The sequence below is a fragment of the Protomyctophum bolini genome, assembly GCF_963924005.1.
Source record: "Protomyctophum bolini genome assembly, chromosome: 16".
Taxonomy (NCBI): Eukaryota; Metazoa; Chordata; class Actinopteri; order Myctophiformes; family Myctophidae; genus Protomyctophum; species Protomyctophum bolini.
The window spans coordinates 24,959,262-24,986,525 of NC_137877.1; the positions used below are offsets into that span (position 1 = coordinate 24,959,262).

A 27,264-nucleotide genomic window follows, 5' to 3' on the forward strand; every position below is an offset into this window, starting at 1 on the left:
AGGGTGCTCAGGTCACATGTAACAGGAAGCATGTGACAGAAATCCTTAGAGACACCACCCAATGTTATGTAACGTAATGTTATGATTGAGACCGGCCAGTTGAGAGTTTGTTACTAAATAAAGACAAATATCACATGTGATCATTTCTTGTTTTACAAGCGACCATCTCTGCTTCATAGATATTTTGTTGAAGCTGGCTAATAAAGCTACACTTGAATGGTAAAATCCAGATGGCAAGAATATGAAATATTTATATTATATTTGTTGTAATGTATGTCCGCTGAACCAATATGGGAGTGAGAACAAAGATCTGGTACCACCCACTTTCAAAACAAATATGTGAAATTATCCTTCTAGGCCTACAGCACTGCCACCAAAGCGTGGGATGCCCTGACCCCCTAGCCTGGCGCAGCCACACTTCACCCACCCCTATTGCATATGCATATGCCCCGAGGCGGATAGCGCAGTGGTACATTAGTATCGCAACGCGAGGCTACTGTACTGACCCCCTCCCTCAAAACAGATCACTTACAGTAGGCCTACTTTTAAAACAGGCCTACTGTAAGTGATCCAACATTGTACATTGTGTTTTTCCTGTGATGATACTGAATTTTGTCGTTATTCTTCATATCATGTCTATGAATTGATTGCATAGGGCCGAAATGGAAACAAGGATTTTTTGTGTGCCATCCCTTTTGGACTAAATGTTTGACTCTACTGTTTTCGTTTTTTACATCTCTGTCTAATAAACTATTCAATCAATCAAATATATAAATTTGTATTAGCATGCGAATAATGCCTTCCATAATGACATGCCCTATCGATGATGTCACTGGTAGGCAGACATCTGAACTGTCCAGTGTCCACTGCCATAGACATATTTATGTCCACAGCAACCTCCTATGGTTGAGCATCACAGTCTCATGACTGGGAACATAGAACCTTTTTTTAGTGGGGAACATACTGTAGAACCTCTTTTTGGTTGAGCGGGGATTCCGGGGGACATAGAACCTGGGGTTACAGAACCAGGGGTCCCATTCTCAGCAATTTTAATTTCAAGGACCCCCAAATTAAATTGATAGAAATTAGCCTAGGCCATTTCATTATGATTTTCATCTCTGGACTGGGACCCCAGTCTACATGTAATGTAATGGCCAAAAGCCATGCAGTGTTCATTTAACTCAGAGTGTACTGTAAACAATATACAGTTAATAAAATAATAACAATAATAATATGGGGGAAACAAAGACAAGGGGAACAACGGAGACAGCGCCTTTCACCTGCATTGCATGTTCAATTCTAGGTCCGAGAGGGGGGGGTCGAAGACCCACATGGGTAATGAAGGATATAGACTACTCTATATCCTTCATTACCCATAGACTCTCATGTCAGAATCGATACGAGAGCTAGATTCATCCCATTATTTAAAAAATAAATTGCGACTAGCTTTTGGACTCGTTTTCATATTGCTTGTTTCTCTCACACCAGAGACATCTATCAAGGCTCTGCCTCACACAATCTGGCAACACTGTGCGCGACGCTGACATCACATCCGCTGTTGTCGCTGCTGCTCCTCCTGACTGAATGCTGGACAGCAATGGCGGCGTGCCGGGGTTCCTCGACTAAATGGTATTTCACCCGGGAGCAGCTGGAAAACACGCCATCTCGGTCCTCCGGAGTCGAACCGGACCGTGAGCTTTCATACCGGCAACAGGCGGCGAACCTCGTCCAAGACATGGGCCAGAGACTCAACGTGTATCCTTTGTAAACAAACGGGGGGGAAAAGCATTCGACATGATGGCGCCCAGTCACTCGGCCCGTCAACGGCGTCGCGATAATTTTAAACAAAACCTACAATTATGGTTGTTTTATCTCAGCCATTTATTGACCTGTGTATTTGCTAGGTGTTGATGTTAATGGCAAGTAACGGTTTATCAAGTCAAGTAAAGCAGCAGCGTCGCTACTCGCTATCTTGTTATCGAAATATATAGCAGATGTACAAGCTCTCAATGCGTCTCAACCGTGACGCGCTGTGAGCTTGTAGATTTGCAACGACACACGACACCGCCGTACGACGAAGTCTGAAAAGAAATTAGCCGCAATTTGCAACACTAGATTTGTATCTAAAAATAAATCACGCTTCCGTGAAGTTGCTTCTTGCTAGCCAGTTAAATTCTGCTCACCTGTCATTTATGATAATGTTCACAAGCTGCATACCTGTCATGATGATTTGTATGAGCTGCTTGTAAATCAGTGAGTCTCAAACATTTTCATGCCAGGGGACTTCCCGTGTGTGTGTGTGTGTGTGTGTGTGGGGAGGGGCGGGGTTGCATGTGGAATGATAGTGGAGACGTGAAACCAACCTATTATGAACTGATTTGAATAGTAATTGATATGCATTACCGTCCTCATTGGGCTAACATCTATTCTACACAGTCAAATAGAAAAACGTACTCATTTTGTGGGGGCCCTTGGAAGCCCATCATACATTGTCTGCCAACCTTGGAGTGAGATTTGGATGTCTCACGTAGTCGCCACCATATTTTTTTGATTGATTGAAATATTTATTAACAGTTTGCAGAAATACAGTACATTTCAAGCACAAACTCAATACAAAGACTGATAACTGTGAGTGGACGACCCAATTAAGCATTACACTTGTTTACAAGAGGGTCCACCATGGTCAATTCATCAAAACATTTAGAGACGTACAAATAGACACTTCAATATATATATACTGTACAGTTGTAGCCTAATAATACCCCAACCGTGTACAGCTGGTAATGGTATGCTACACTGGGTGGGTGTGTTTGGATATGTGCACCGGGAATATGCTCCGTTTTTTTTTAGTGCACTGGGCGGTGACGTCATAGAGCGTGGAGTGTGGCTTATTTACGAACAGCACCGCAGTGACGCACTCACACTAACAACCAAAACTTCTGAGTAGGGTCGGTCAGGGCGGGCACTCGGCACACAACCGGGGGCGCACTAAAGTTTCGAATGACTTACAGTGCACCGAATAAACAAACGACAAGAGGGCACACCAGTGCGCTCAGTGTGATTTCCGAACGCACCCATAATCTAACCCACATTAATGATATAATGTCTGTATGCCTGTATAATGCCGTGGGTGTGATTAATTTGGGGGTCCTACTACCACAGAAACTTTAACAGATTAGATGTAATTTCCTGTATGCTTGTGCATTTTAACAGGGAGTTGGATACTTTATCAGGCTTTACTAGCATGGGAGAATTATGAGTAAATGTTATAATTTAATGATTAAATTATGATCCATTAAAAAGCTAAAAATACAGACATTTATTTGATGACTGACGCAATTAAAGAGCCATCTTTAATAATTTTATTTAAACATGAATATGTCTATGAATGTTTGCAATGAACTAGTATTCATCACTTAGGTATTACATGGACTGGAGTATAATGGAGTAGTGACGCTTCCCCGTTCTTCCTACCCGATTTCGCACCGGGTGGGGTGGGGGGGCAAGGCGACGGCCCTATAGTTACAATTAGTCGAATCGTCAAAACTCATTCATTTATTCCATTAGATTAGGCCATAGACCATTTATGATTTGATCCACAATGAAAACATCCTCTGAGGTAAATGAGTTGGTGTACATTTCCCATAATTGCCTATAGCCACTATAATGTTTTAGTTATTAGTATTACATAACTTAATATGCTACTGGCTGTATTCTTCTTGGAAAAAAGATACTCCAATGGAAAGGCTATATTATTTTACTTATATTGACCAATTTAGTATAATTTAGTACAGCCGTTTAATACATTTTATTTGTAGGCTACTGTCATGAAAGTTTATAATAGAGAAATTTGAAGTTTCAACACCAAAGTAGTAGGCTAGTTGTGAATTTTCGCAGAAGTTTTTAATTTGTCAGTTCCGTTGGGCTTCGCGTTCCACAGCTGTCTGCCTTGACTTTGTGTGTGCTGACTGCGGCGGGCATGGTGTGGGCTAGCCAATCCCTCCCCTCACTGGTGCGAAATCGGGTAGGAAAATTTGGGAAGCAGTAGTGACAGTAGGAGTCATTGTAACCGTAGGGATGGTGACTCCTATTGGTCATATCGACATTGAATTCCATAAAGGTCTGATAGAGAAGACAGACTGCATCACAAATTATTCAAAATGGTCAAATCCCTACATTTGAGTGTCTCACACTGATTGAGTGGGAGTTAGCAGCTCTGCCTTCAAAGACTGCTTGGGGGTCCTCTAATGGTACTTTCAGATCCACTCAATTGTTAACTAACCTTGGTGAATTATTGTTCCTAATGCCTTTTCCTTTACTGCTCCTTCAGCTCTCAATTAACAATAAATACAGCTATTGTTTACATGCATAGATTTTATATGCACCACTCTTTCACCAAATTCCACAGAAATGTAAGTATTCTTAGATACATTATTGTTGCAGTTTACACATTGTGGCTTGGAACCGTAACCAGGTCGGATGTGGCCATGTCTGTAAAGTGCCTCTGTTTGTTTTGTTGCAGACACTTTCTCCAACTACCTTATTCCTGGCTGCAAAAGTGGAAGAGCAACCTCGGAAACTCGAACATGTGATTAAAGTTGCACATGCTTGTCTAAACCCCCAGGAACAGCCGCTAGACACTAAAAGTAATGTAAGTTCAGGTAGATCTGGGTATTGTAGTTTTTTTTCTTTTTCTCTCCCCTGTATGTATCTGGTTCTCTCAGTGGTCATGCTTTGCCTATGTCTAACTGGCCTTGTAGATTTCCCTTGCTTTGTCTAAAGGACATAGCTGGCCTGTTTTGGGTGTGTACCAATTAAACACCTGCGCCTATCACCACTGGCACACACACTCCGTTTGGAGTTTTGCCAGTTTGAAATCAGCTGTTAGGGCGTTTGATCAATAGACTCATTACAATTGTTATGTAATGACTGTCTATCAAACTTCAGGCATACCTCCAGCAAGCTCAAGAGCTGGTGATACTTGAAACCATAGTGCTGCAGACCCTCGGTAAGTAACGGTGACTGGAGTGGATGGCTTGAGAAAGAGAGCAAGGTAGTGCTTTGCTTCTGATAATCATAATACTTAACTGTAATATCCTCTGCGTTAATTTAACTCTGAGATTGTACGAATGGACTCTCCCAGAGTTACACCAACGCTAGGATTTTACTGTGTATTGGCTATATCGATTGTGTTATTACTGACCTCTGATTTATCCATTGCAGCCTTTTCATGGTCAAAGGTTACCGTATATTATGAATTGCTATTTGGGTTACTTTTCTGAGTACATATCTTGAGTGAATTATGTAAAGGTGACATGTCATTTTCTCTCAGCACTGACAATTTAATCTTCTAGAATTAAATCTAAACATGCTAATTCAAATAGCTGCAGAGGAATTTCCAGAGGAATCCCCACAAATTCATGTTCTAAGTTGTAGTCACTATGACAAAATATTCTTTTGCCAGTTGTCAACCAACTATGTGAAAATATAGTTTATTTTAAGCATGGAAACATCCCTCTTAGACTGTGTTACTTAATGTAATTTACTAATTATCAATAGTTTCACCATGGCTTTTTGTTTTGTTTCTTTGACACTGAGCATAGAAAACGTAACTTCTCATTTGAATCAGGGTTGATGATCTGTACATGCCATGGTGATGTAAAAGTTGAAGTTGCGCTCATTTACTTGTTCACAGAATGACATGTCACCTCCGAACTGTGTCTGTGTTGAACTCACCTGTCATGTATTTTGTTCCAGGCTTTGAAATTACTATTGATCACCCACACACTGATGTGGTGAAATGTTCCCAGCTAGTGCGAGGTAGAGGATTCCTTCTTTGCTCTTTGTGCCCTCTGCTCTTGTCTGTCCCACCTTTAGATATGGGTGGGGAGGGGGGGTGAAATACCTGCCAATGTAATGTTTACATAACCACCCATGACCTTTCGAGTCCATTGTCCCGTTAGCAGCTTTTCATTGAAGCGTTCCCTGTCACAGATTGACAGTACAGGGCTGAATTTACATTGTGATTAGATTGGTAAAAGGATTTTTTTTTGTCTCACGATTAGAAATGATGTGTTGTTTCCTAGATTTATTTTATTTATTATTGAATTTGTAACTTATGACTACAAGGTATAGGTATAATACTACTACTAATAATAATAAGGTATAATTGTATGATATTTAGTGGTCCCTGTTGATACACTTGCATTACATTTAGCTTTTTTAGTTACATTTTTGTCTGCTTGTGAAGTTATTGAGCTCAATTAGAATATCTACAATAGATTTAGTCCTTGATTAAAGTAAACACATTCCCATACCCATTACCCATGGCCAATCCCATTGTTTTGGCATCATATTAGGAGGCTTAGTCTGTGCAGCTGTCCCAGTTTTCCAAGTGTCCTTGATGCAGTATAAACTGGATATTTTCAGTCTTGGTATTGGTTCAATACTGTAGAAAAGTTATCAAAAGGCATCAATTCAGCTCCTTTAAGTTTAAACCTCACTAATGGGCCAAAAATAGTAACAATGTTTTTTCTTTCTGTTTCTGTCTTATGTCTCTGTTCCCTCACAGCAAGCAAGGATCTGGCACAGACTTCCTATTTCATGGCTACCAACAGGTTGTTATCCTGAACCTCCTTTGTTGCACTGTGACTGCACACCATAGCTTCCTGTAATGCAGGGTACCCTTTCAGTGTCCAACGGGCCCTACTTGCACTGATGGCTATTGGGACGCTTGCCTCCTCTCCCCCGAGCTCCTGTCCCAGCAGGGTGGGACAGGGTGGCTTGTAGCGTTACCGGCCTCGGTTGCAGTGCGGTGTATTGTACAAGGGACCACGTGTTGGCACAGATGGGTTGAATGCAAGATGTGAAGTGTAGTGGTGCGCTTGAAACCTACACGTTTGCTCGGTTGCGAAAGTGCATATGTCTAAAAGAACAGACACTTTGGTAGCCTGAATAGCAGCTAAAGATTACACAGATGTAAACATTTCGTAGAGGTCTTTCCGGTAAGTACCATACTTTGTTTTTGTTTTTTTGTTTTTGTTTTTTTTGTTTTCCATATTTGTGCTAAATACATTAAATGGCTCGACATTTTTTTTCTTAGTATTTGCCTGTTTTAACGTACAGACCATTCCGAAACTCAGATTCAGATTTGTGCATTAATTTAGTCCATGAGATGACAACGCAGACTAGAGATTCTTCTCTTTTTTTCTCTTTTACAGTGACCCATTAAGGACCTGTGGTTGAGACTAACTTAAATTCCAAAATCGTCTCTAAACAATCAATATTTATTTATTGCATATTATTGACCAATGACTAGATGCATTGATGGCTATTAGCATTAAACTGGGTCCTTAAAGGGTTTGTTTAAAGTAGCCGTGTCTAGAAAGGGATCGGTTTTAATGTTTTAATAAATAACCTTTTGTCTCAAATTTGAAAATCTGTTAATGCAAGGTACAATGTCTGGACCCTGACTGAGCAGCATTATGGGATTTGTGCCCAGCTTGCATATTTCAAGGTATAATTTAGTTCATTGAAGCAGTAAGTGCCTTTCCATCAAGCCCTGGTTTAGGGCATTTAGGTTTTTGCGCATGGAAACGACTCAAAATGTGGATTTTCATCCTAGCAGCGCTGTTTTTGAAACCTCTGCTGTCTGCAGGCTCTTGCTGTCCCCCGGTTAGTATTGGTGTTGAACATGGAAGTTAGACTTAGAACTCCTCTGAACAGATGAGGAGAGACACAGTCAAAATGTAAACTCAGTCATTGTGTCTATTCACAAAAGTCAGAGGGGTCCTTCATCCCTGTGCTTGAAAGCGGAACCTAACCAGTCCCTGTCAAGTCAACACACGCCTATTTATTTAACAGATTGATTGAAAGTCTCTGTCTTGCAGGACTTGCAGCTCAATCGCCAACCAGGCAGTCCGTGTATAATATTTTTGTATAGCCTAGTAAAAGAGAGTAAAAAAGTAAATTAATGTTAAATAATTTGCGTCTCACCTTACTGGCAAAAATACCGCCACCTACTGCTTATTTCCTGAACTGATTTCCCAAGAATCACATTTTATCTGGAAACGGATTAATGAACATTCGCTTCCTATTTTTGAAAAGGCTTGATGGAATCGCAACTTTATTTTTTTTTATCCTGCGGGAGGAATTCAGGAACCAGAGACTGTTATGTCAGAGAAACTATTTTCAATTTTTTTTTAAGATAAGTGTATTTGAATCAGTTCTAAAGTCAAGAGCAGCCAAACACCTGTAAATGTTCGTGTGACTGACTGTCGAATGTCAGACTCCAGACATTGTACATTATCAAAGTATTCATGGTTACCATCCAGATGTCTTTTTCTGAAATGTATTTTGTGTATAAATCTTGCAGCATGCTGCTGAGCTTGTAGTCCCAACATGGACCAGACTTGCCCTGCAAATCTATAGCATCATGTAGCAATATAAGTATCTAATAATGAATGTGCCTGGATGACTGAGAGTTATGTTTAATTGACTTTCTGCCAACAAAAAAAGGGATAGCTTGTAATTTTCATTTGTCAGGCTGGCTCAAGGTGAATGTGCTTCCCTTCCACCTTGAAAAGAAACCCCATAAGTGATGAAAGTGTCATTGTAGTAGTTGTATATGGGTACTTCTGTATGTCTGTGGTAAACACTTGGATGGTAGCCATTTTGTTGTTGTAATGTGACTCTAACCCTGATCTATTTTTTGCATGACCCTTTGCTCTTTCACAGTGGTAGCACGCATACGCCTAAATCAAATGATAGGATGTGTACTTGTGTGTGTGTGTGTGTGTGTGTGTGTGTGTGTGTGTGTGTGTGTGTGTGTGTTACCTATAATGCAGAACTTCAAGGAACCACTTCCCACTGTACAGAGTTTAAAGGCCTATTCATACTCCAGCTTTAGGTGATAACTCATAAGGTGACCACCGGAATGGTAGTTAGTAAAAAAACAGATAGTGTTTGGGTGAGCGGAGAAGCGCTGCATGATATGTACTTTTTGGTGGTCACCAATCACCATATCACCTAGAACTAGAGTATGAATAGACCTTCTTCTCCCTTTATTTGTCAAATGATGCAGGTTTACCTTATGGTTCAGTGTGTCACTGACTTTGCTTTTGCATCTAGCTTCACCAACCACAAAATGTCTTAGCTGTTGTAGCCTTATCTAGCGTGTTGCTTTTGTGTGTTCTTTCTATGTAAGCTGACTGTTGGATTAACGTTGTCTGCTCCCTGTGCTGTTTTTTCCTTTTTTTTCTCCCCATGTGTGACCCACCCTCCCTGACCACAGTCTGCACCTCACAACCTTCTGCCTGCAGTATAAGCCCACGGTGATAGCCTGCGTGTGCATCCACCTGGCGTGTAAGTGGTCCAACTGGGAGATCCCCGTCTCTACTGATAGGAAACACTGGTGGGAGTATGTGGACAACTCTGTCACCCTGGAGCTGCTGGACGGTGAGATTTATAAATAATTTATAATATAGTGTACACTGTCTCAGTATATTATAATGGGGGTGGGCTATTGTTGAAATTGGCATCCAATCATAACCAGTGTTGGGGAAGTTACTTTTAAAAAGTAAGGAATTATAGTTATCATTACTTATCTAAAAAAGTAATTTGTTACTTTACTTTACTTTTAAAAATAATAATATAAAAAACTATTTAAAAGAAGGTTTTTTGTGATGAATTAATCTCAATTAATTGCATATCAATAGGCCTATTTGACCTGATCATCAGTGAGCTTTTTTCGAATGGATTTGGATACGAGTGAATCAATGAATAGTGACCACTGACTACATAAGCATAGGCAATTAAAAAAGTAGTAATAATAATAGTGATAATATTATTATTTATATAATGCTTCTCTGAGTACTTAAAGACGCTTTTCAAGGGGAACATGAGAAAACAAATAAAAACTACATTATTAGAGAAAAACTAAGACTATGGAATAAAATAAATGAAAGTTGAATGAGATAGCTTGGGAAAGAAATATACTAGAGGTGTGTTTGAACTTATAGGTGGTGGCTGGCATGTCTTGTAAGTTTTGGGAAGTGCATAGTTTTGACTGGTCTGCCTGATGTGGACAGTGAAACCCTGAACATTAAACACGGGCAGACGCAACGATACAGTATCATTCATTGTGAAGTCAGCAACATGTTGATGCAAACAGACGTGTACAGCTGCTCGGCCTACTCCAAATGATATTCCCATTCGTCTGTGTCTGCCCGTGTAAACGCAGCATCGAGTGTGAGGGTTGGGGAACGGATGGAAAGTACCAGTGTTATTAAGGAGGACTCCTTGGCTTCTAACGATATGGACCAGAGTTAAACTAATGTTAGCTCCCATGCTAACTAGTTGCTACCCTCGTCAGAAACGACACCACCATCCAGATCGGGTGTATTATGATGTTCGTTCTACCGGCGATTTCTGTCTGTGTAGTATACTAGTATCTATGTATGTGTTACAAGGGTTTGTGTGTCTGTGACTAAATGTGTTACTGTTTACAACAGGCAGTAAGCCCGCCCACCCTGTAGACTGTCTCTGATTGGCTTACCCTGAAATCTGGCCCTACGTTAGCCAATCAATGACCTCTTCTGCGACGTGCTTTTATCATGTTAAGGTGTATCAAGCCATGTGGGCTGAGAGGCTAGTATGACTGCACAAACGAAACTGTCAACACAGAGCGCTCTCTAGTCTCTGCACTGCAGTCATGCAGCACAGACGCCTGTATGATAGACTCACGGAGCTGCGAGACTTTTCACTGATCACATAAGTTGACATAATAACGCCATAACGCGGGTAATGCTCGCACAATAACTATAAGGCCATTATGGAATGGGGAAATGTAAAGCGTTAGGTTACAAGTTACTGCAAATAGTAGTTACGTTATGTAACGTAACGCGATGTAAGGGTGTTAGTCACAACACTGATCATAACACATGTTTAAAACTAGATTATGCTGATCATTGAGCATTTTAGAAAAAGCCTCTTTACTTTTATTTACATTTAAATAGGAGTAGTGTGAACTGCACAGCAGTGTGAAGACTTTGAAAGTCGTGCAGTGTGTGCAAGGCATTTCTGTACGCTGGAGATGTGCAGATTGCAGTTATAAGATAATAACTACGGATCCCGCGATTATTCACCGATCAGGTGTTTTTGCTACATAAAAACTAACATTTGGATTCATAGAGGGTGAGTGAAATGACATCATTAATGATAACGATATTAATTTGGGAGTCTCATCTTCCCATTCTGTGAAGACCACCTACAAAAGGAGAATAGGCTAATTTACGCATGAGGCAGGCACAACAGTGTAAATTGTATTATTTACATTTCCATCCACCTGAACATGAACATCAGATTCAGAAGTTACTTCTGTTTCCCCAGGAGTGGGAGGTTACCTCTGTCTTAAGTATACAATCAAGCAGAAAACACTGTGCTTTTGCGGTGTTCCAATCCATAGACCTCTGTTCTGTACAGATGCATGAAATTATGTTTTATGTTTACTCGTAGAGTCGGGTGATGTAAGAGATGTTCCATACTGTAGACCGACAACAATACTCACTTTGCATGCACTGTGTGCCTCAAATAATAATTAAAGCATATTAGTCCAATGTAATATTGTATAACTTTGTAAACAAGCATTTTCATAGGATAAAAGCTTACATATTTATTTTCAAATGGTTACAAATGATTGAATGACGTCACGTCACCAGTGTAACATGAGCAGTAAAGATGTTCTGTGTCTCACACCTGTAGAGCTGACGCATGAATTCCTGCAGATTCTGGAGAAGACGCCCAGCAGATTAAAAAGGATACGAAACTGGAGGGTATTCTATTCCTCTTCCATTTCAATGCATAGAAGAGCGAAGACTGTGTGTGTGTGTGTGTGTGTGTGTGTGTGTGTGTGTGTGTGTGTGTGTGTGTGTTGCATTGATGCTTCTTTAAAGATGGAGTGCCATGATTTTCTTTCCAACCTTAAAACATGATCATCGGGTATTATGGGACGAAGAAGGAAGAATGTTTAATAAAAAAAAGAAGTGTACAGTATTTGTTAAAATGTCGTATATGTGGACACTCACATCAGTTCATTAACACCCCATCGCCCATGATTAAGTTCTAATTATAAAAAAAGATCCAGTGTTAGACGGCCCTCCGCTGTCCAGTCGCTAGTCGCGATAGATTTATTCTTACCTCCCATTGTTGTCGATCGCCGTCCGGAACAACATCCGGACCGTTGGTAAAAGTGCTCCGTTGCTATAAATCGACTGGGCGCTATAATTTAATGGATTAAATAACCCCGGGCAATTAAGGTGTTAAGTTTGCCTGATCCACTGTGGCGAAGTACAAAGGGAACAACCACAGCAATGGGTCTAATGAACTACTGTCTCCTCATAAACACATGAAAAACTGGAAAAATATATAAAAATCACGGCACTCCATTGGGAAAACCTCCCAATATATACACACACACACACACACACACACACACACTCTATTGGTGCAGCATTGGTCCACACAATTTGAACAGAATTTAACTGACACTGTATTCTGCTTGAAAGACGTGTGAAAGTGTGTGACATGATGCAGATAAAGAGTCGACGTTAAACTAACTAAATTAAATTGGGCTGGAGTGGAAAGCTCAACAGTCTGTCTCAAAATAAAGCATAAATGATCTCCCTCTCCTTTTCTAGGCAACGCAAGCTGCCAAGAAGCCCAAGACCGAAAGCAGCCAAACTGCAGATAACGCCTTCACCTGTCCTTCAATGCTCGACCATTCCTTGGGTGACTCTCTTACGGGAGTTTCATCATCCAACCCAACCTTCTCCAAAGCAGGCTCCTCCTTTCCCATGGCCGTGCCTGGCCACTCTCTGGACTCGATGTCGTCGTACGGCCTCCCCGGCGACTGGCCCCAAAGCCACCAAGAAGGCTATACCTCCACCACTTTGAAGCAGGAACCCCTTGACCTCCCTCAAGGGCCAGCACTGTCCTCACAAACATCCACCTCTTCGTCTTCTACACTTATGCAACTACCGTACAGGACTGACAAAACCGTAGACTTCAACCCCGTAAAACACGAACACAAAGGAGCCGGAGCGGGTGGAGGGACCAAGCACCAACAGCCACTTCAGCCTTCCTACCCTCCTCCGCCAGCAACTGCCAGTGCTCAGAAGCTGTCCCTGGACAAGTATAGGGAGAAACACGGTACGGAGCTGGCTGCCGCTGGACAGAAACGCAAGCAAGAGCAGCACGGAGCACCGACAGAGTGTGATCCGAGGGGAGATTTCTCCTCCTATGCATCCTCCTCCGTTGGCCAAGTAGACCATAGAAAACATTTGCAGCCAAACCAGACATCATCTCAGCATGTTTATGGGGGCGGCAGCACCAGCAGCCCTCTGAAAATGAAGGTCCCATCATTGGGGCAAGACAGGCGTCACCATGGTGATAAACGAGACAAGGGGGCCGGGTCGCTGAAGGTCCGCCTCCCTGCCCCCGCCCTCGGCGGCTCCCAGTTTGACAGAAGTGGGCAGCCAGGCAAGGAGGACCTAAAGATGAAGATCAAGCTTTCATCATCCGAGCGCCACAGCTCATCCGACGAAGGTGCTGCGGCTAACAACAACAACAACAGTAAAGGTAAACATTCCAGTCCACTGGTGAGCAAGGACAAACTGCACCGGGGATCGGAGCACGGCATACATCGTCACCACAAGCACACTCACGCCCACCCCCACGTGCACAGCGGAAACGGGCGAGGAGGCCCAGAGGTACTCGGCACCGGTGGAGCGGGGCTACTCCGCAGTCCCCTTGGCCTGGCTGGTATGGAAGGTTTGACCGCCTTTGCTCCCCCGCCCGGGTTGAACACTTCCTCCTCATCCCGCAAGAGGCCATACACCGAGGCGAGCCACAACCACCACCTCTCTGCCTCGTCGAAAGTGGGCAAAAGCTCCAAGGGTAGCGCCAGCTCCACAGGTACTTCACATTCCTCTTTCCTGCTTTCTTCCTCCCTGCCCCTCTCCTGTACTGTAGTGTGTCACATCGGCAGTGGTACTCCATTGTTTTACTTAACCATGTAGCCCTATGGCCCATTCTAAAAAACGCCTTTATTCATTTTAATAATTTACTAGTATTAATAATACTGGACGTAGAGACATACTTTGTTACAATTAAGTCGGGAATTCAAAATGTACTTGTGTAAAGTACAAATGTAAAGTACCGGTAAGTACCTGAAAAGGTACTTAAAGTACCAAAAGTAAAAGTGCTCATTGTGCAGAATGTCCCATTTCAGTTATCAAATCATCTACAAGCTCACAATGCAACACATTGTGAGCTTGTAGATCAGCTATTTTCAAATGGCCGAAATGGATATAGGGCTGAAGTCATTGGTGTATGTTTTGTAATAGTCAATATCTACAAAGTATCTAGTAACTGAAGATGTCAAATAAATGTAGTGGAGAAAAAGAAAAGTACAATATTTGCCTCTGAAATGTAGTAGAGTAAAAGCATTGGAAATACTCAAGTAAAGTACAAATACCTCAAAATTGTACAGTACTTCATTATTTCTCTGCGAAGTACGAATATGTTCGTATCCCCCAGCTATGGGACGTTATCTGCTAGGTACGAACATATTCGTACTCTCCCTTACACCATATGAAGTGGCTATGCCGAATATCAGCTTTTAACATTGGTCCTGTTACGAAGCAATGCCTCCGTCACCCCCAGCTATGGGATCGTTGCACATGGCCCCCTAGACTTCTGTTCAAAGTAGGATTTTCAAATACGAGCACTGTCCAATGTGTCCATGGTGATCGCCATACATCCAAAGTTCGGATGTCATTTGTGATTTTGTCTCGCATCGCTCGGGACGTAAACGTTTCTGGCGAAAGGTAAACGGCGTGAGCTAATGAAAGCCCATGGTTACAGCGGTGGTCTGGGGGCTGCTCAACATGCTAAGGTTGGCTACACTTTGCTGCCACCTGGCGTGGCAATAAAAGTGAAGTAAATGTACTTGGTTACTTTCCACCACTGTACTTCACATTCCTCTTTGCTGCTCCCTTCCTCCCTGCATCTGTCGTGTACTGCAGAGTGTCACGTCGGTCTCTCAGCTCTATGGCTAACCACCTCCCTCCGCCTTATCTCTTCTTTCTCCCCTCCTGTCACACCCCAGGTGGGCTGCGATCCTCTCAGCAGTACCCGCCGCCTCCTCCCAGTGAGTCTACACACGAAGTGACAGATCAGAGACACTGAGTCTCACGCCACTCAATGATCATGTGACCTCTGCTACGTCAACAAACGCGCTGTCAAGACTCTGGACAAGAGCACTTCCCTGTTAAAGTGACCTGGAAAGTAACTCGAGAAAATAATAATCATGATAATCCCATTTTATTGAAAGTCTGAGACGATGAAAAAAAAAGTTATTTAGAAAGATTTAAAAAAAAATGACACTAAAAGTATTCTCCGTTTCTGGGAGAGAACAGATTTAAAAAAGAAAGTAAATATAATGCTTCCTGATCGTCAGATCTCTTGGCAGTGATTCTCAGTCCTGTCTACTATTTGTCAAATTGCTGCTTTGTTCTCCATAGTCTACAAATGGGTCTAGACATCTGTGTGTGTGTGGGTGAGCGTGAGCTTGTAATTTTGTATTTTTGGGGATCAATACCGAAAAGACATGGAATGGTGCAATTTCTCCCCCCCCCCCCCCCTCCCCTTTTTTTAAATAGTTATTTAATTGAGTAGCGCTTCTCCAACTGTACCAAGGAAGCTAGTATCCAGCGTTGTATGGAGCCAAACCGTCAACTGTTCTGTTTTGCTGGCTTTCCCTTTACAGTCAATGGTAGCAGATATTTTCTTTTTAGTTGAAGTTTAATCTCTTCTCTTAGTGATTTATTTTCTCCCTCTCTGCATTCTTTTTTTTTATATATATACTTCAATACTGTATGTATGATGTGCATGTTTTCAATCATCAAAGGGATTTAAAAGCAGAGCGCTGACTCACTGTTTACAGAAAGTGGAGATAAATGTACATACGTTTTTGTATGTTTAAAGAAAAAAGCTGTAACATGAATACTCAGGTTTGGAGCTGCTTATACGTATAACAAGATGTCTATATACCTATAAAGAAAGACTTAAAAAGACAATTGTAACTTGTTGATGTAGGCAAGGCACCAGCCATCATCAGGTGACTGGCTGCAGCATTCCAGTGGTGTGTGCTTCTTAGGCCCTGAAGTTGATTTTGACACCCGCAAGGAGGTGCCATATATTTGTACCCCCCCCCCCCCCATTGGAAAAAATTATCCAGTCATGAAGGGAGCCTTGCCCTTCCAGGAATCCAGGCACATCGAAAACAGACTCATCAATGTCGCATTGTCAGCAATGCAGTTTGTACTGATAATTATTGTTTGAAACCTGCAAAAACACCTTAAAGCAGCATACCAGTGTTTTTGAGTTTTGTTTTTACTTATTTCCTACATTCCCTGACTGTTTCACAAAGCCTATAGTTTTCCTGCATTTCGAGTTACAGTACCGTGTGTTTGATATTCATGATGTCATTTTTAGGAAAATGTAATTGGAATTGAAACCAACTGGCAAACATATTTCAGTCTACATAATTAGACGTCTAGAGACGTTTGCACTTTAACCCATTCAGGACGTAACCCCTTTTGGTGTTTTAAACATTGTTATACTTTAGCTATTGACAAATACTAAAATAGCAGATCTACAAGCTCATAGCGCAGCACAGTACCGTGCTATGAGCTTGTAGATCTGCTATTTTTGAAAAATGAAAATGTGGCACAAATCTTTGAATATATTTCAGAGCAAACCTTTTTAACTCAAATATTCGCTTCTGGGGGCTCCCTCCCTGTAACAACATATTTTCAGATGGGGGTTTGCAGCCAATTACATTTGGGGGGGTCCTTGAGATGAAAATATTTGAGAACAACTGACATAACAAGTTTGTAGAATCGTCCTCGGGTCTAAATGGGTTAAAGCCATGATTGTGTAAATATAGCTTTTAATGTTTTTATTTCAGACTCGTCACAATCACACCTTGGTGTGGCAATGAAATTAACAGTAGTCAATGCAGCGATCGATTATCAATTAGCGGCTATTCTGTACATGTGGTTAACCCATTTTGGCGGGAACTCCTTTTGGTGTTAGCATTATGTTATGCTTTAGCTATTGAAAAATAGCAGATCTACAAGCTCATAGCACGCCACCGAGTGGCGTGCTACGAGCTTGTATGTCTGCTATTTTTGAAGAATCGAAGAACGACTGACAGCTTTTTCAGGTCAAAATGGGTTAATCGAGAATTGCTTTTCTATTATACAGTACACCAACAAATCACTGCGTAAACATTCTAATTTTAGTAAATCGTTTAGTTCAATGACGTGCTGAATACTTAAGCAAATATGTACTGTATGGAGTTGTTATATTGGGATCTAACAAACCCCAACACAAGATCGCCACCAATTTTGCATAGGTCTCTGATTGTCCTGACACTTTGAAGAACAAAAGTCTGGATATTGCTGTCTAGCTTCAAGTCTGGATATTGCTGTCTAACTTGCTACAGCTGGGCTGTAGCAAGTTATTACGGTAGTCATTGTCAGTGGTGTAAAGTAACTTAGTACATATACTCAAGTACTGTACTGAAGTACAATTCTTTAACTTCACTGGAGTATTTCCAATTTTCTGTTCTCTTTTACTTCTCCACTACATCTCGCAGGCAAATATTGTACTTTTACTCCACTATTATTTAAAAACTTTTGTTACTTTGTAGATTTTGATTATTACAAAATATACATTAATCAGTCCTATACATTTCAGCTATTTGAAAATAGTCGATCTACAAACTCACAATGCATTGTGAGCTTGCAAATTAGTAGCACCTGCTGACCACCTTGTTTTAATATGTGACCAGCTGTTCCACCGCTTATAAAGACACCTGCGGAAATTAAGGATGATTTCAATTCAAAGCAAACAAATTTTAATATATTACACATTAACAAATAATTTAAATATAAAATAGATCCTAATAGGCATTCAATGATTGGCACAAATTAATGAAACAAGCTCAAAGTATACCATGTTGTGTTTTGTGATCATGATCAATAGATAAAAGTGCTCTCTTTGCATACATGATTGAATATGAGTTAATAACAAAATTGTTCTAAGCTCCTTGGAAAAGTATAGTGCTATGGTTTAGCTATTTGGAGTGATATGACTAAATGTCTCGTTAACCACACTTTCCATCTGGGTGGCCACAGTGATGCTTTGTACGTGGGATAAATGGATGCATCAGCAGTTGATTGGCAGATGGTCGTAGTTTCTGGTTACTAGAGGGGAACAAAAATATGGAAATTCATAGGGTCACACGGAAACAAATCTATTCTCCCAATATAGACTTGGTTTGGCAATGAATTATTTCATTTGATAGATTAACAAACTAGCTGCTATACAATGGATTACTAATAATTGCCTTCTCTTTCTCAACCATACCAAGTATTCAAGGACATTCCTCTATTACTTGAAAATAATAGATGGGTGGTTTCAATGTTTTGTTAAGCGACTTTATCCATAATTCCAAATGTTCAAGTAGACTCCGAGACTCAGGTGATTTTAATGTATAAAGAGGCCGTACTCTTGATAATTTACAGTATTCAATGTAGACAAGGCATCTCACCTTGTGAGGCAGACTTGAACAAAGTGTCTAGCGTTGACGGAGAACCCATCCGGCAGGGAGGGCATTGACCCTCTTTCAGCTCCAATGTAGAATAAGGCAGCCATCTTGTCCATGTGTGCCAGTGGTGGTTTTCCTGTTGCCATCTCAAACACAGTGCAACCAACACTCCAGATGTCTGACTTCCTGCCATGGCCCGTCTCGCTGATCACCTAAAAAGTTGTAAAAGTACATTCCCGAAAAAAGCTAAAAATAAATCATGAATTGAAAACAAAATGCAATTACCGGTATATTTTTCAGTAATTTCATGAAGAAATACAAGAAAAGTAGTAAGAAGTAGTGAAATCTACAAGCTCATAACATGGCACAAAGCGATGCGTTGTGAGCTTGTAGATCTGCTATTTTCACTAGTTTGGTTCCTGGGCAAACATCTAATTTATCTTTTGGGTCACTGGCTAAAAGGTTTGGGAATCACTGGTTAACATGGTTAAGTAATTTATTTTCACAATTTCCACCTTTACAAGTCAAGGTAGTGATGTCAAAGTGCTTTTGAGGAAGCTGGGGTCTAATGCATATTTCCAACCCTTACCTCTGGTGCCATCCAATAAGGTGTGCCATGGACAGACTTGAGAAGATCTCCACTGTTGCTGGATGTGTGATTGGCACAGCTGAGGCGGCGGGCGCAGCCAAAGTCGATGAGCTTCACGACGCCGGTGGGCATCAGCATGATGTTGTTCCCCTTCAAGTCGCGGTGGATTACCCTGTTCAGGTGGAGGTATGCCACCCCCTCCAGGATCTGACTGGTGTACAGGGACAAGACACGCTCCGGCAGAGGACCGAATCTGAAGTTAAAAGTAAGGATGTTCTTATTTGGATCATAACATTTACTAGTGGTTCTCAAATGTTTTATTTGCAAGGAACCCCTTAACTCCAAGAGCGTACAAATGGACCTGTAAGGGTCCATTAAGTTCCATTCGTTTATTCAGGGATAACTCTTTGTGTTTATGGTAATATTATTGTCCACTCATTTCGTATGTCTGTGGCAAAATTTTTATTTGGACAAAAATGTCCACAAGCCAACATGACGATGACCCCTAATTAATTTCCATCAGTAACCGTTTGAGAGCGTCTTTATTTACAGTAGCCTATCCTACAGGTTCATGTTGAAAGAGTACTAGAATATCCTGCTTGACCTGAAGTACATGTTTCTGAAATAGAAGTGGATTACTTGGGTTGACAACTACTCCAGCAAAATATTAGTGATTTTTGTTCTCTATGCTGTTGTATGATGGTGTCATACACCGACCTACAACAAAGTATACATGGGGCTTAAAACCGTTTCTTGGTCTGAAGAGGTAGTCACTGTCAAAGGGCCAATGGATCCCCCCTATGCCTGTCCAATGTTTGCCTGTTATCTTCCCTAATGGTAGGCAGCACATCAATACAGCATGGAATTGTGGACAAAATCTTATCCAACGATGATAAAATATTTTTTTGTTTTGTGTCTGAGAGGCCAAATCTCATCAAATGGTGGTCTGTGGCTCAAATGCAGAATAAATAATGGACCATAATAAGAAATAGGTTGAAAACCAGTGAATTATGTTATTTAATTATCAAAAATAGCCAGCCTCTGTGCACTGACTATCACCTAACCTGTGGAGGATGCTGGCGATGGAGCCTCCGGGGACGTACTCCATGAAGATAGAAACCACTTGTTGACGGAGCAAGGTCCCCAGGAAACCCACGATGTTGGCATGACGGAGGTTCTTCAGCAGCTCCACCTCCTCTTGAAGACGACTGTACTCCCTATCGGCAGCATCGGGGTCAGAGGCGTCCAGGCACACCTGCTTCACAGCTATCAGCTGGCCCTGACTTGTGAGGCCACAGTATACCTGGTGATGATGAGAAGAGAGTTGGGGTGGAGTGAAGAAAAACGCTTCTCGATAATCAAAAAAGTAGGAAACTTTCAGGGTTCATGACACATTTACCTGGGTGTTTTTTTTAGCACCTGCATGTGTTGTCCTCGGCTGGTCAAAATACTTTGATACAGCATTTTGGATTAAAACCCAGTCGTAAGATATTGAGAGCTTTGTTGCATGACAGCAATATCATTTCACCCTCTAGGCTCTATTGTACATGGGCATCAGTTTTAATCTCTTTATTCTGTATGTCTTTATTTTGTGTACTAATGGTCATTGGTTAGTGATAGTAACTTACCGTCCCATAAGCTCCTCTGCCAAGCACTTCCCCCTTTGTCCAGGTGATGGCATCGTCCACAACCAAGCCACTGAGCACTCCACCATGTGTTGTAATGTCCTGCCAAACACAATAGACAGAGGAGGAGGATTACAATGGTGTTTACAAGCTGGCTCCAAATATGTGGAAAACAAATAGGCCATTGAGGTAGCCAAGGTTGTAAAAATAAAAGATATATAAGCCTATAGCAGATCTACAAGCTAGAATATCTACAGTACAAGATCACAATGCGTCACTTCATGCTGTGTTGTGAGCTTGTAGATCGGCTATTTTCACTACTTTAAATATGTTTTCTAGTTGTGTTTTTTATTTATTATATATTTTTTAATTATAAAATGTTTTGAAATTATGACAAAATATGGAAACCAAAAAAATACCCAGTGTTTGGGAACCAGCTGGTTAAAGGGATTGTGACATAAACAATGTAATGCTTCTGAGCTCAATTGCACCCAAAAAACCTGAACTTTTAACATTCAGTTGATTTTCTGTGGTCTGGGGTTTTATGGCTCAAACAAGTTCTCTGCTTTTCCTGCTGTTTGTGATGTCACAGCCTGCAAATCCCATATGTCAATGGGATTTGCCTGTTTTCATTGCAGCTCAAAATGCTTCCAAACCCCAGAGAAAACTCCAGACCAAAGAAAATCCACTGAATGTTCAAAGTTCCGTTTTCTTGGGGTCATAAAATCTAAAAGAAAAATAATAAATGAAAATGAATGTTATGAAACCTTTCAATAAATGCAGAGGATACAGCTTGCCACAGGGATCAATCAAGTATAATTATAATTATACGAAACTTTACCTCCTGCAATCTCTCACTTCCTATTGCAGGATCGTCATGGCTGTGCTGCTTTCCGTTTGATTCATGATCCTCAGGCCATGGGACTATAGACCCATCCCTCTCATCCAGTGAAATCAGCTCCTCGGCAAGACATCTAAGCAGGTCATCTGTAAGCGGGCCGTCCTCAGCCTCATCCAGAAATCTCTGATAAACCTGTGACATGGTTCCACCATCGCTGCCTGAGGTCCAGGTGTTAATCTTCCTTTGCACTGGGCTTTGAGACGATATAGGCTCAGGAACTGGATGGTCCGGGTTTTCCATCTCAGTTTCCCTGTGGTGGTTGTCTAGTGAATTCTTCAACATTCTTTGCGTGTGATGACTATAAAAATCTTCACGAGATACTCTGCAAGATGTACGTCCTGTCTTTGGCATTGGACTAGTTATTAGGTTTTCTCTTGGCTTCACCATATCAGACCCATATGTGGAGGGTACCTCTTCTATAATAGATAACATGGGATCTTCACTCTGGACCCGAGTGTTGTTGGGATAAATCTCTACATCGTCCTCACTGAGCTCAGCATCTGTGTGCCAATCCAGCCTAGTGATGTCCACCATTTTGTCTGTCACTGTCCTTGGTAGAGGTGTGAGGCAAGGCTTTGCCCTGGAAGTAACAGGTTTAAGTTTGCCCTTGGTTGAAATCACTGCCTTCTCCACCGGACTTCGCCTCAGCTTATTGTTCTCTGGCTGTTTCCTCAAAGGTCTGTGTTTGATTCTGTGATTCTGCCGTATCTTCAGAGATGGAGCAGACTGCGTGTGCCTGCCCTTACGCTTCTCGCAGGAGCCAGAGACCCTTAGGTTGTCGTAAACAGGACCTGCAAACATCTCATAGATAGCCGGTCCCTCGTCGCCGCTTTGTATTTCCTGAAACATGTCTTTGTAGGTGACACAGTCCACAGCGGATTTAGACCTGGCTGTCCCTGCTGCTATGACAGTTCTCTTGGGGTGCCTGGCACTTTTCAGCTCCCTCTCTGAATTTGGGGTTTCATTGTTGCTGCTTGACATCTTGCCGGGTGTTTTGCCGTTTCGATGGTGTACTTCAATTACTTTCTTTCGTGGAGATGCTCTCTGCAGTGCATCCTTAACAGCATTCAGCTTGGATTTGACTTTAGTGGCTTCACCGTTAATAATCAGATCAGTGGTTTTCCTGACTTGTGCGACGGTAGAGGTCCTCAGATTGCCTTTGGTCTTGGGTGTCCGATTTGGGACGCTGCGGTTTTTGTGTGCCAGCGCGTTGAAAGACTGGTTGGTCTGGAAATTATTTGGCAGTTCATGGTTCTCGCTATATCTCCTCTCTCTGTTCCTGGATGGTTTAGTAGGTTTCTTCATCATCATATCATCCGGCTGGGCATCCAGCTCTGATAGTGTGAGAGTTACAGTCCGAGGCAAATGTTGATTCTTCTCCACAGCAGAGGTGCCACTGTTCACCTTTACATTCTCAACACAAACATCTGACAGTTCCACGACCTGTTCATCATTTTGGTAATCCCCATCGGAGCCAATAATGCCATTATCCTGGTCATGATTCAGGTCGGACGCAGTGATGTGACAAATCTCGTCCATAACGTCTTCAGCACACACCACATTGTTTTTTTCTTTCTTAGGGTGTTTGTTTTCTTCAATATGTTTCACATTGGCTTTGTTTTCACAGTGTGACTTTGTAGGTTGTCCATAATTTACATTCTCCTTTGTATGCGTGATGGCTTCCTCATTATGACGGTCCACATGGTTGTGACGTGTTGCCTTCCTAATGCCATGGTCCTCTATAGGCTCACTGTAACTCACAGCTGCCAAACGCACAGACAACTCCACATCGAAGTGCAATCTGTCCTTGATTGTCTTCGGGTAGGCGTCTACTGAGGCTTCTTTGCGGAGGTCCTTCTCCTCTTCTTCACCCTCTTCCTCGTCTTCAAGATCAATCGAACTCTGGCTGCTGCTGGAGCCACTCTCCTCGCTGCCGCCCCTGGTGGTGGGAAGCCCACTGCGTGGACTGCCCCAAGATAGCCTCCGTCTCCTTAGATGGGCCATGGAAATCACAGAGGTCTGACTTATGGGCTTCAGGGGAGCGTAGTGCTTGAATGCAGGCAGGTCTCCTCCATTCCTGGGCCTACCATCCAATGGAGCCAAGAGTTTGGGGGTTCGGGGAGGGATACTGGGGCACAAGGCGGGCAAGGACCCCTGAGTAAATTACAGAGAAAAGGGATGTTATGTATAGGAACTAGGCATACATGGATTTTGCCAGGGAAGGTCAAATCCAACAAATACAAAAGTGACCCACCTTTCTTCCATTGCTTTTTGTATCAGAACCAAGTCCTGCAAATAGATATAGATATATAATTTCTTAGACTTTTCTTTAATTTCTTTCTGAAAGTACTAACAAATGTCAATGTTTTTTAAAAATGTTTTGAAATAATAATAATTAAAAACAAAATATAGGAAACAAAAAATAAAGGGACCCATAAAAATTGGTCTGTGACCCACAAATGGAGCTGTACTCACGGTTCTGGGTGCGTGCCCTGGTCTGGAGCAATGGTTCCATGACACTGGGGGCCGACTGACTGAACTGGCAGGACTGAGGCTCGGGCAGGAGGCCTGAGGACCGAGGGGATCCAACAACAGCCTGGTTCTTCCTTATTGGTAACAAGGAGAATTTGAGATTAGGGCTATTCATTTTCTGTGCTTTTTTAAGAATTCACACACTATAAATGTTTTGTTATATCTAACAAACTAACAAACATCCACTAAATCTATTACACTAAACGAAACTAAAACCAACGTTTCGGACAGATATACTGCCTTCATGAGTTATACCCTGAATAAGGCAGTATATCTGTCCGAAATGTTGGTTTCTTCTCTGTCCACAATAAACGGTTGGCATTGGCAGCTACGAGTGTGCGTCTAATCCAGCTATGCATTTTTTCATTACTAGTATTTTTCCCGTTGGCTGGCACCTCACAAGGACTGGTGTGCACCTTTTGCTCAGTTAAAAATCTTTCTAACTGAAGTGATGGCAGAGTCAGAATTTGGTCAGTCCACACCACAATCAACAATGATTGATGATCAAAATCTATCTTAATTCACAGGTCGTCACGTACAGTAGAACATGTTTACAGCAAGTGATCATTCATAAGTGTGGATTAGATCTTCACATCATTATATTTATAGTTATCATTCTTCATGGTATGGACGGCCATGGCCTTTAAGATTTAGGGCCTAAATGGAAACAAGACTGCAAGGACTTTTTGTTGGTGCTATCCCTTTTAGACTAAGTGTTTCTGTATAAAACTATTCAATCAATTAATCAAGTATTTATTTTGGCAATGGAATAATAGTAAACACATTGGACTTGTGCATCCGTATCTAAAGCTGTATAGTAGCACATACTGCAGGCCTACCTGTGTCTGGGGGGTTCAGGCAAACGGGGGCTCCTCGTACCCTGCAAGCAGGAAGTGGATGCCAAATCCAGGTGAGCCCATGGTCTGCCTCTGTCATTCAGCCTGGGCAGACATAAACCTCTACGTGTGTGACACAAGAACAGAGATATGGGACATAAACCTCTACTGGTGTGACACAGTCAAGAACAGAGATATAATAGCAAAAACAGAGCTCTGAACTAAGCACACAAAGCATTGCGACATTTCCACTATTTGTTTGTTTCTGACCAAAAGAAGGGATAATAAAAATGAATGACATTCGACTGAGAAAATCACTGGAGGCTCAGTAACAATAGCATAACGAATCAATAATAATAAGAAGTAAACAATAGTGAATCTAATGTACCCACTGCCGAACATAGTGGCCTAATACTCCAACGTTTCTCTCTGACTTTCTATGGGTCTATTCTATGAAAGGAGAGACTGCTGGGAGACTTGATTCCGTGATGAGAGCGCCACAACAACACAGACAATAGGTTGTTTCACAGAGCAGCTCCAGTGTGTTTTGGGTGGAACAGGTTGTCCTTGAGGCACAGGAGCAGACGGGACTGTCGGTGTAACAGGATAGGACGCAATTCTAGATTATTCTACTAGTTTGGGGTGTGTGTATACTGTGTGTGTATACAATGCTTGTGACACACAGCACAGTGCCACAGACCCACGTAGCGCGCACACACACACACAAACAGAGTTGTGAAAAGTTGAATAGTGTGTACCCTTGGTTTGTTTGGGCAATTGTGAGGGGCAGTGTGTGGACTGCTTTGGTGTTTGGGTGTCGACTCGTGACCATCCACCACACGCCTGTGTGTATGTGGCTGTAATGTATATGCAATGTATACATGCATCAAGTGAGTTTAACGTCATTTAACGTTGTTTAATCAACTTTAATGCAATCACATTTCTGTTTGGATGTATGAGCTGTCAAGGCCAGAAAGTAGGGGTTTTTGCCACCCTGTTCCCGGCTAATTTCCGAGTATATATGATGATGTCACACACGTAGCCTCTATCTATTCGTATGAACAGATACAGTATTGTGTGTGTGTGTGTGTGTGTGTGTGTGTGTGTGTGTGTGTGTGTGTGTGTGTGCTAAACACCTGTTCCCCTTCCCCACATTCTGGCAGGCTTGCCTGATGTCTCTCAGCGTTTCCATGGCGTTTTGGAAACCGAAGGGGATCCCCTTATCTGTCACACATATATGCATGCGCACACGCACGCACACACACACACACACACACACACACACACACACACACACACACACACACACAGCAAGAGAGAGAGAGCTTGTAGTTATATTATTCTCCAAGATGTAGTGGAGAATAAGTACAAACGATAACGGATATACGTAGTAAAAATAAATAATATGGGTCCATTTGGGACTTTGGATGGTATAATAAACCTTATTATTTTTAATTTTTTATCCCACATTACATTTTGGAGCTCTACATCAAATAAATTAGGTCCTGTAAACTAACAGTGTAAGTCAAGTGTCGAACTAGGGTCACAATGTATTATGCTGTTTAGTATTGCAATGAAAACAATGGACATTACCTCTTCTCAAGCCTGTTTGTCCAGTCTACCTTCATAGCAGTTAGGGACCCGGATTAAATGACAAGGTGACAGATGGAGGTGGAGGACTCACCTAGTATTGCTCTCTCTCTGTACTCCTGCATGCGTTTGCATCTCTCTGCTTCTTTATAATCAAACAGCACTTCCCACTTTGTCTATGCCGAGGTAAGGAATGTGACCGTTGAAAACTCACTGTCTTCTAAAGCCCACTTTCAACACCGATCTCTCTCTTTTGCTTATCAGCTAGCACTCTTGTCCTGTTTGTGACACAACACACAAGTCAGGCATGCAGGTTTCTCAGCTGAGAGGTTGCATTGTGTGTGTGTGTGTATGTGACCCCCCCCTGCCTGCCACCCTTTGCTAGTTTGCTTATCCCCTCCCTCTGTCACCTCCCACTTTCTCCTCACCCTCTTGCATAGGGCAGCAGTGGCTCAGGATGAGATATACTGTAGAGCGGCCGCTTGGGGATCGGAAAGGGTCCTGGTTTGATCCCC

General features: G+C 42.0%; 2 protein-coding genes across 3 annotated transcripts; one reads left to right on the plus strand and one right to left on the minus strand.

Annotated features, from left to right (window-relative positions):
• The first annotated feature begins 1,588 nt into the window (after positions 1-1,588).
• ccnt2a (cyclin T2a) lies at positions 1,589-16,438 on the plus strand. Of its 2 annotated transcripts, XM_080785442.1 has the most exons (10): positions 1,589-1,755; positions 4,331-4,412; positions 4,523-4,651; positions 4,948-5,008; positions 5,758-5,820; positions 6,572-6,617; positions 9,293-9,456; positions 11,761-11,831; positions 12,696-13,971; positions 15,167-16,438. In XM_080785442.1, the coding sequence occupies exons 1-10, from the start codon at positions 1,598-1,600 to the stop codon at positions 15,244-15,246; spliced, it is 2,130 nt and encodes a 709-aa protein (XP_080641568.1). In that variant the 5' UTR covers positions 1,589-1,597; the 3' UTR covers positions 15,247-16,438. The 2 variants fall into 2 exon arrangements, 1 of the variants encoding a protein (XP_080641568.1); XR_013965495.1 differs by lacking the exons at positions 11,761-11,831; positions 12,696-13,971; positions 15,167-16,438 and having other exon boundaries at positions 6,572-7,004; positions 9,293-9,433.
• A 1,635-nt stretch (positions 16,439-18,073) lies between these two features.
• On the minus strand, positions 18,074-26,948 carry map3k19 (mitogen-activated protein kinase kinase kinase 19). Its single transcript, XM_080785350.1, has 11 exons — positions 26,844-26,948; positions 26,296-26,383; positions 25,163-25,282; positions 24,267-24,397; positions 24,046-24,080; positions 21,732-23,945; positions 20,894-20,992; positions 20,330-20,568; positions 19,266-19,518; positions 18,680-18,888; positions 18,074-18,332 (listed from the first exon to the last, which is right to left on the minus strand). Exons 1-11 carry the CDS (start codon positions 26,872-26,874, stop codon positions 18,233-18,235), a joined length of 3,519 nt encoding a protein of 1,172 aa, XP_080641476.1. The 5' UTR covers positions 26,875-26,948; the 3' UTR covers positions 18,074-18,232.
• Between the last annotated feature and the right edge of the window lie 316 nt (positions 26,949-27,264).

Excerpts from the sequence above, each read along its gene's own strand:
- ccnt2a (XM_080785442.1), top strand. The coding sequence starts at position 1,598 with ATGGCGGCGTGCCGGGGTTCCTCGACTAAATGGTATTTCACCCGGGAG. Across the intron at positions 4,413-4,522 it reads TCACCAAATTCCACAGAAAT|ACACTTTCTCCAACTACCTT; the intron begins GTAAGTATTCTT and ends GTTTTGTTGCAG. Across the intron at positions 5,821-6,571 it reads ATGTTCCCAGCTAGTGCGAG|CAAGCAAGGATCTGGCACAG; the intron begins GTAGAGGATTCC and ends GTTCCCTCACAG.
- map3k19 (XM_080785350.1), bottom strand. The coding sequence starts at position 26,874 with ATGCAGGAGTACAGAGAGAGAGCAATACTAG. Across the intron at positions 20,993-21,731 it reads GAAGTGAGAGATTGCAGGAG|GACATTACAACACATGGTGG; the intron begins GTAAAGTTTCGT and ends TGTGTTTGGCAG. Across the intron at positions 18,333-18,679 it reads GTTCAAGTCTGCCTCACAAG|TAACCAGAAACTACGACCAT; the intron begins GTGAGATGCCTT and ends GTTCCCCTCTAG.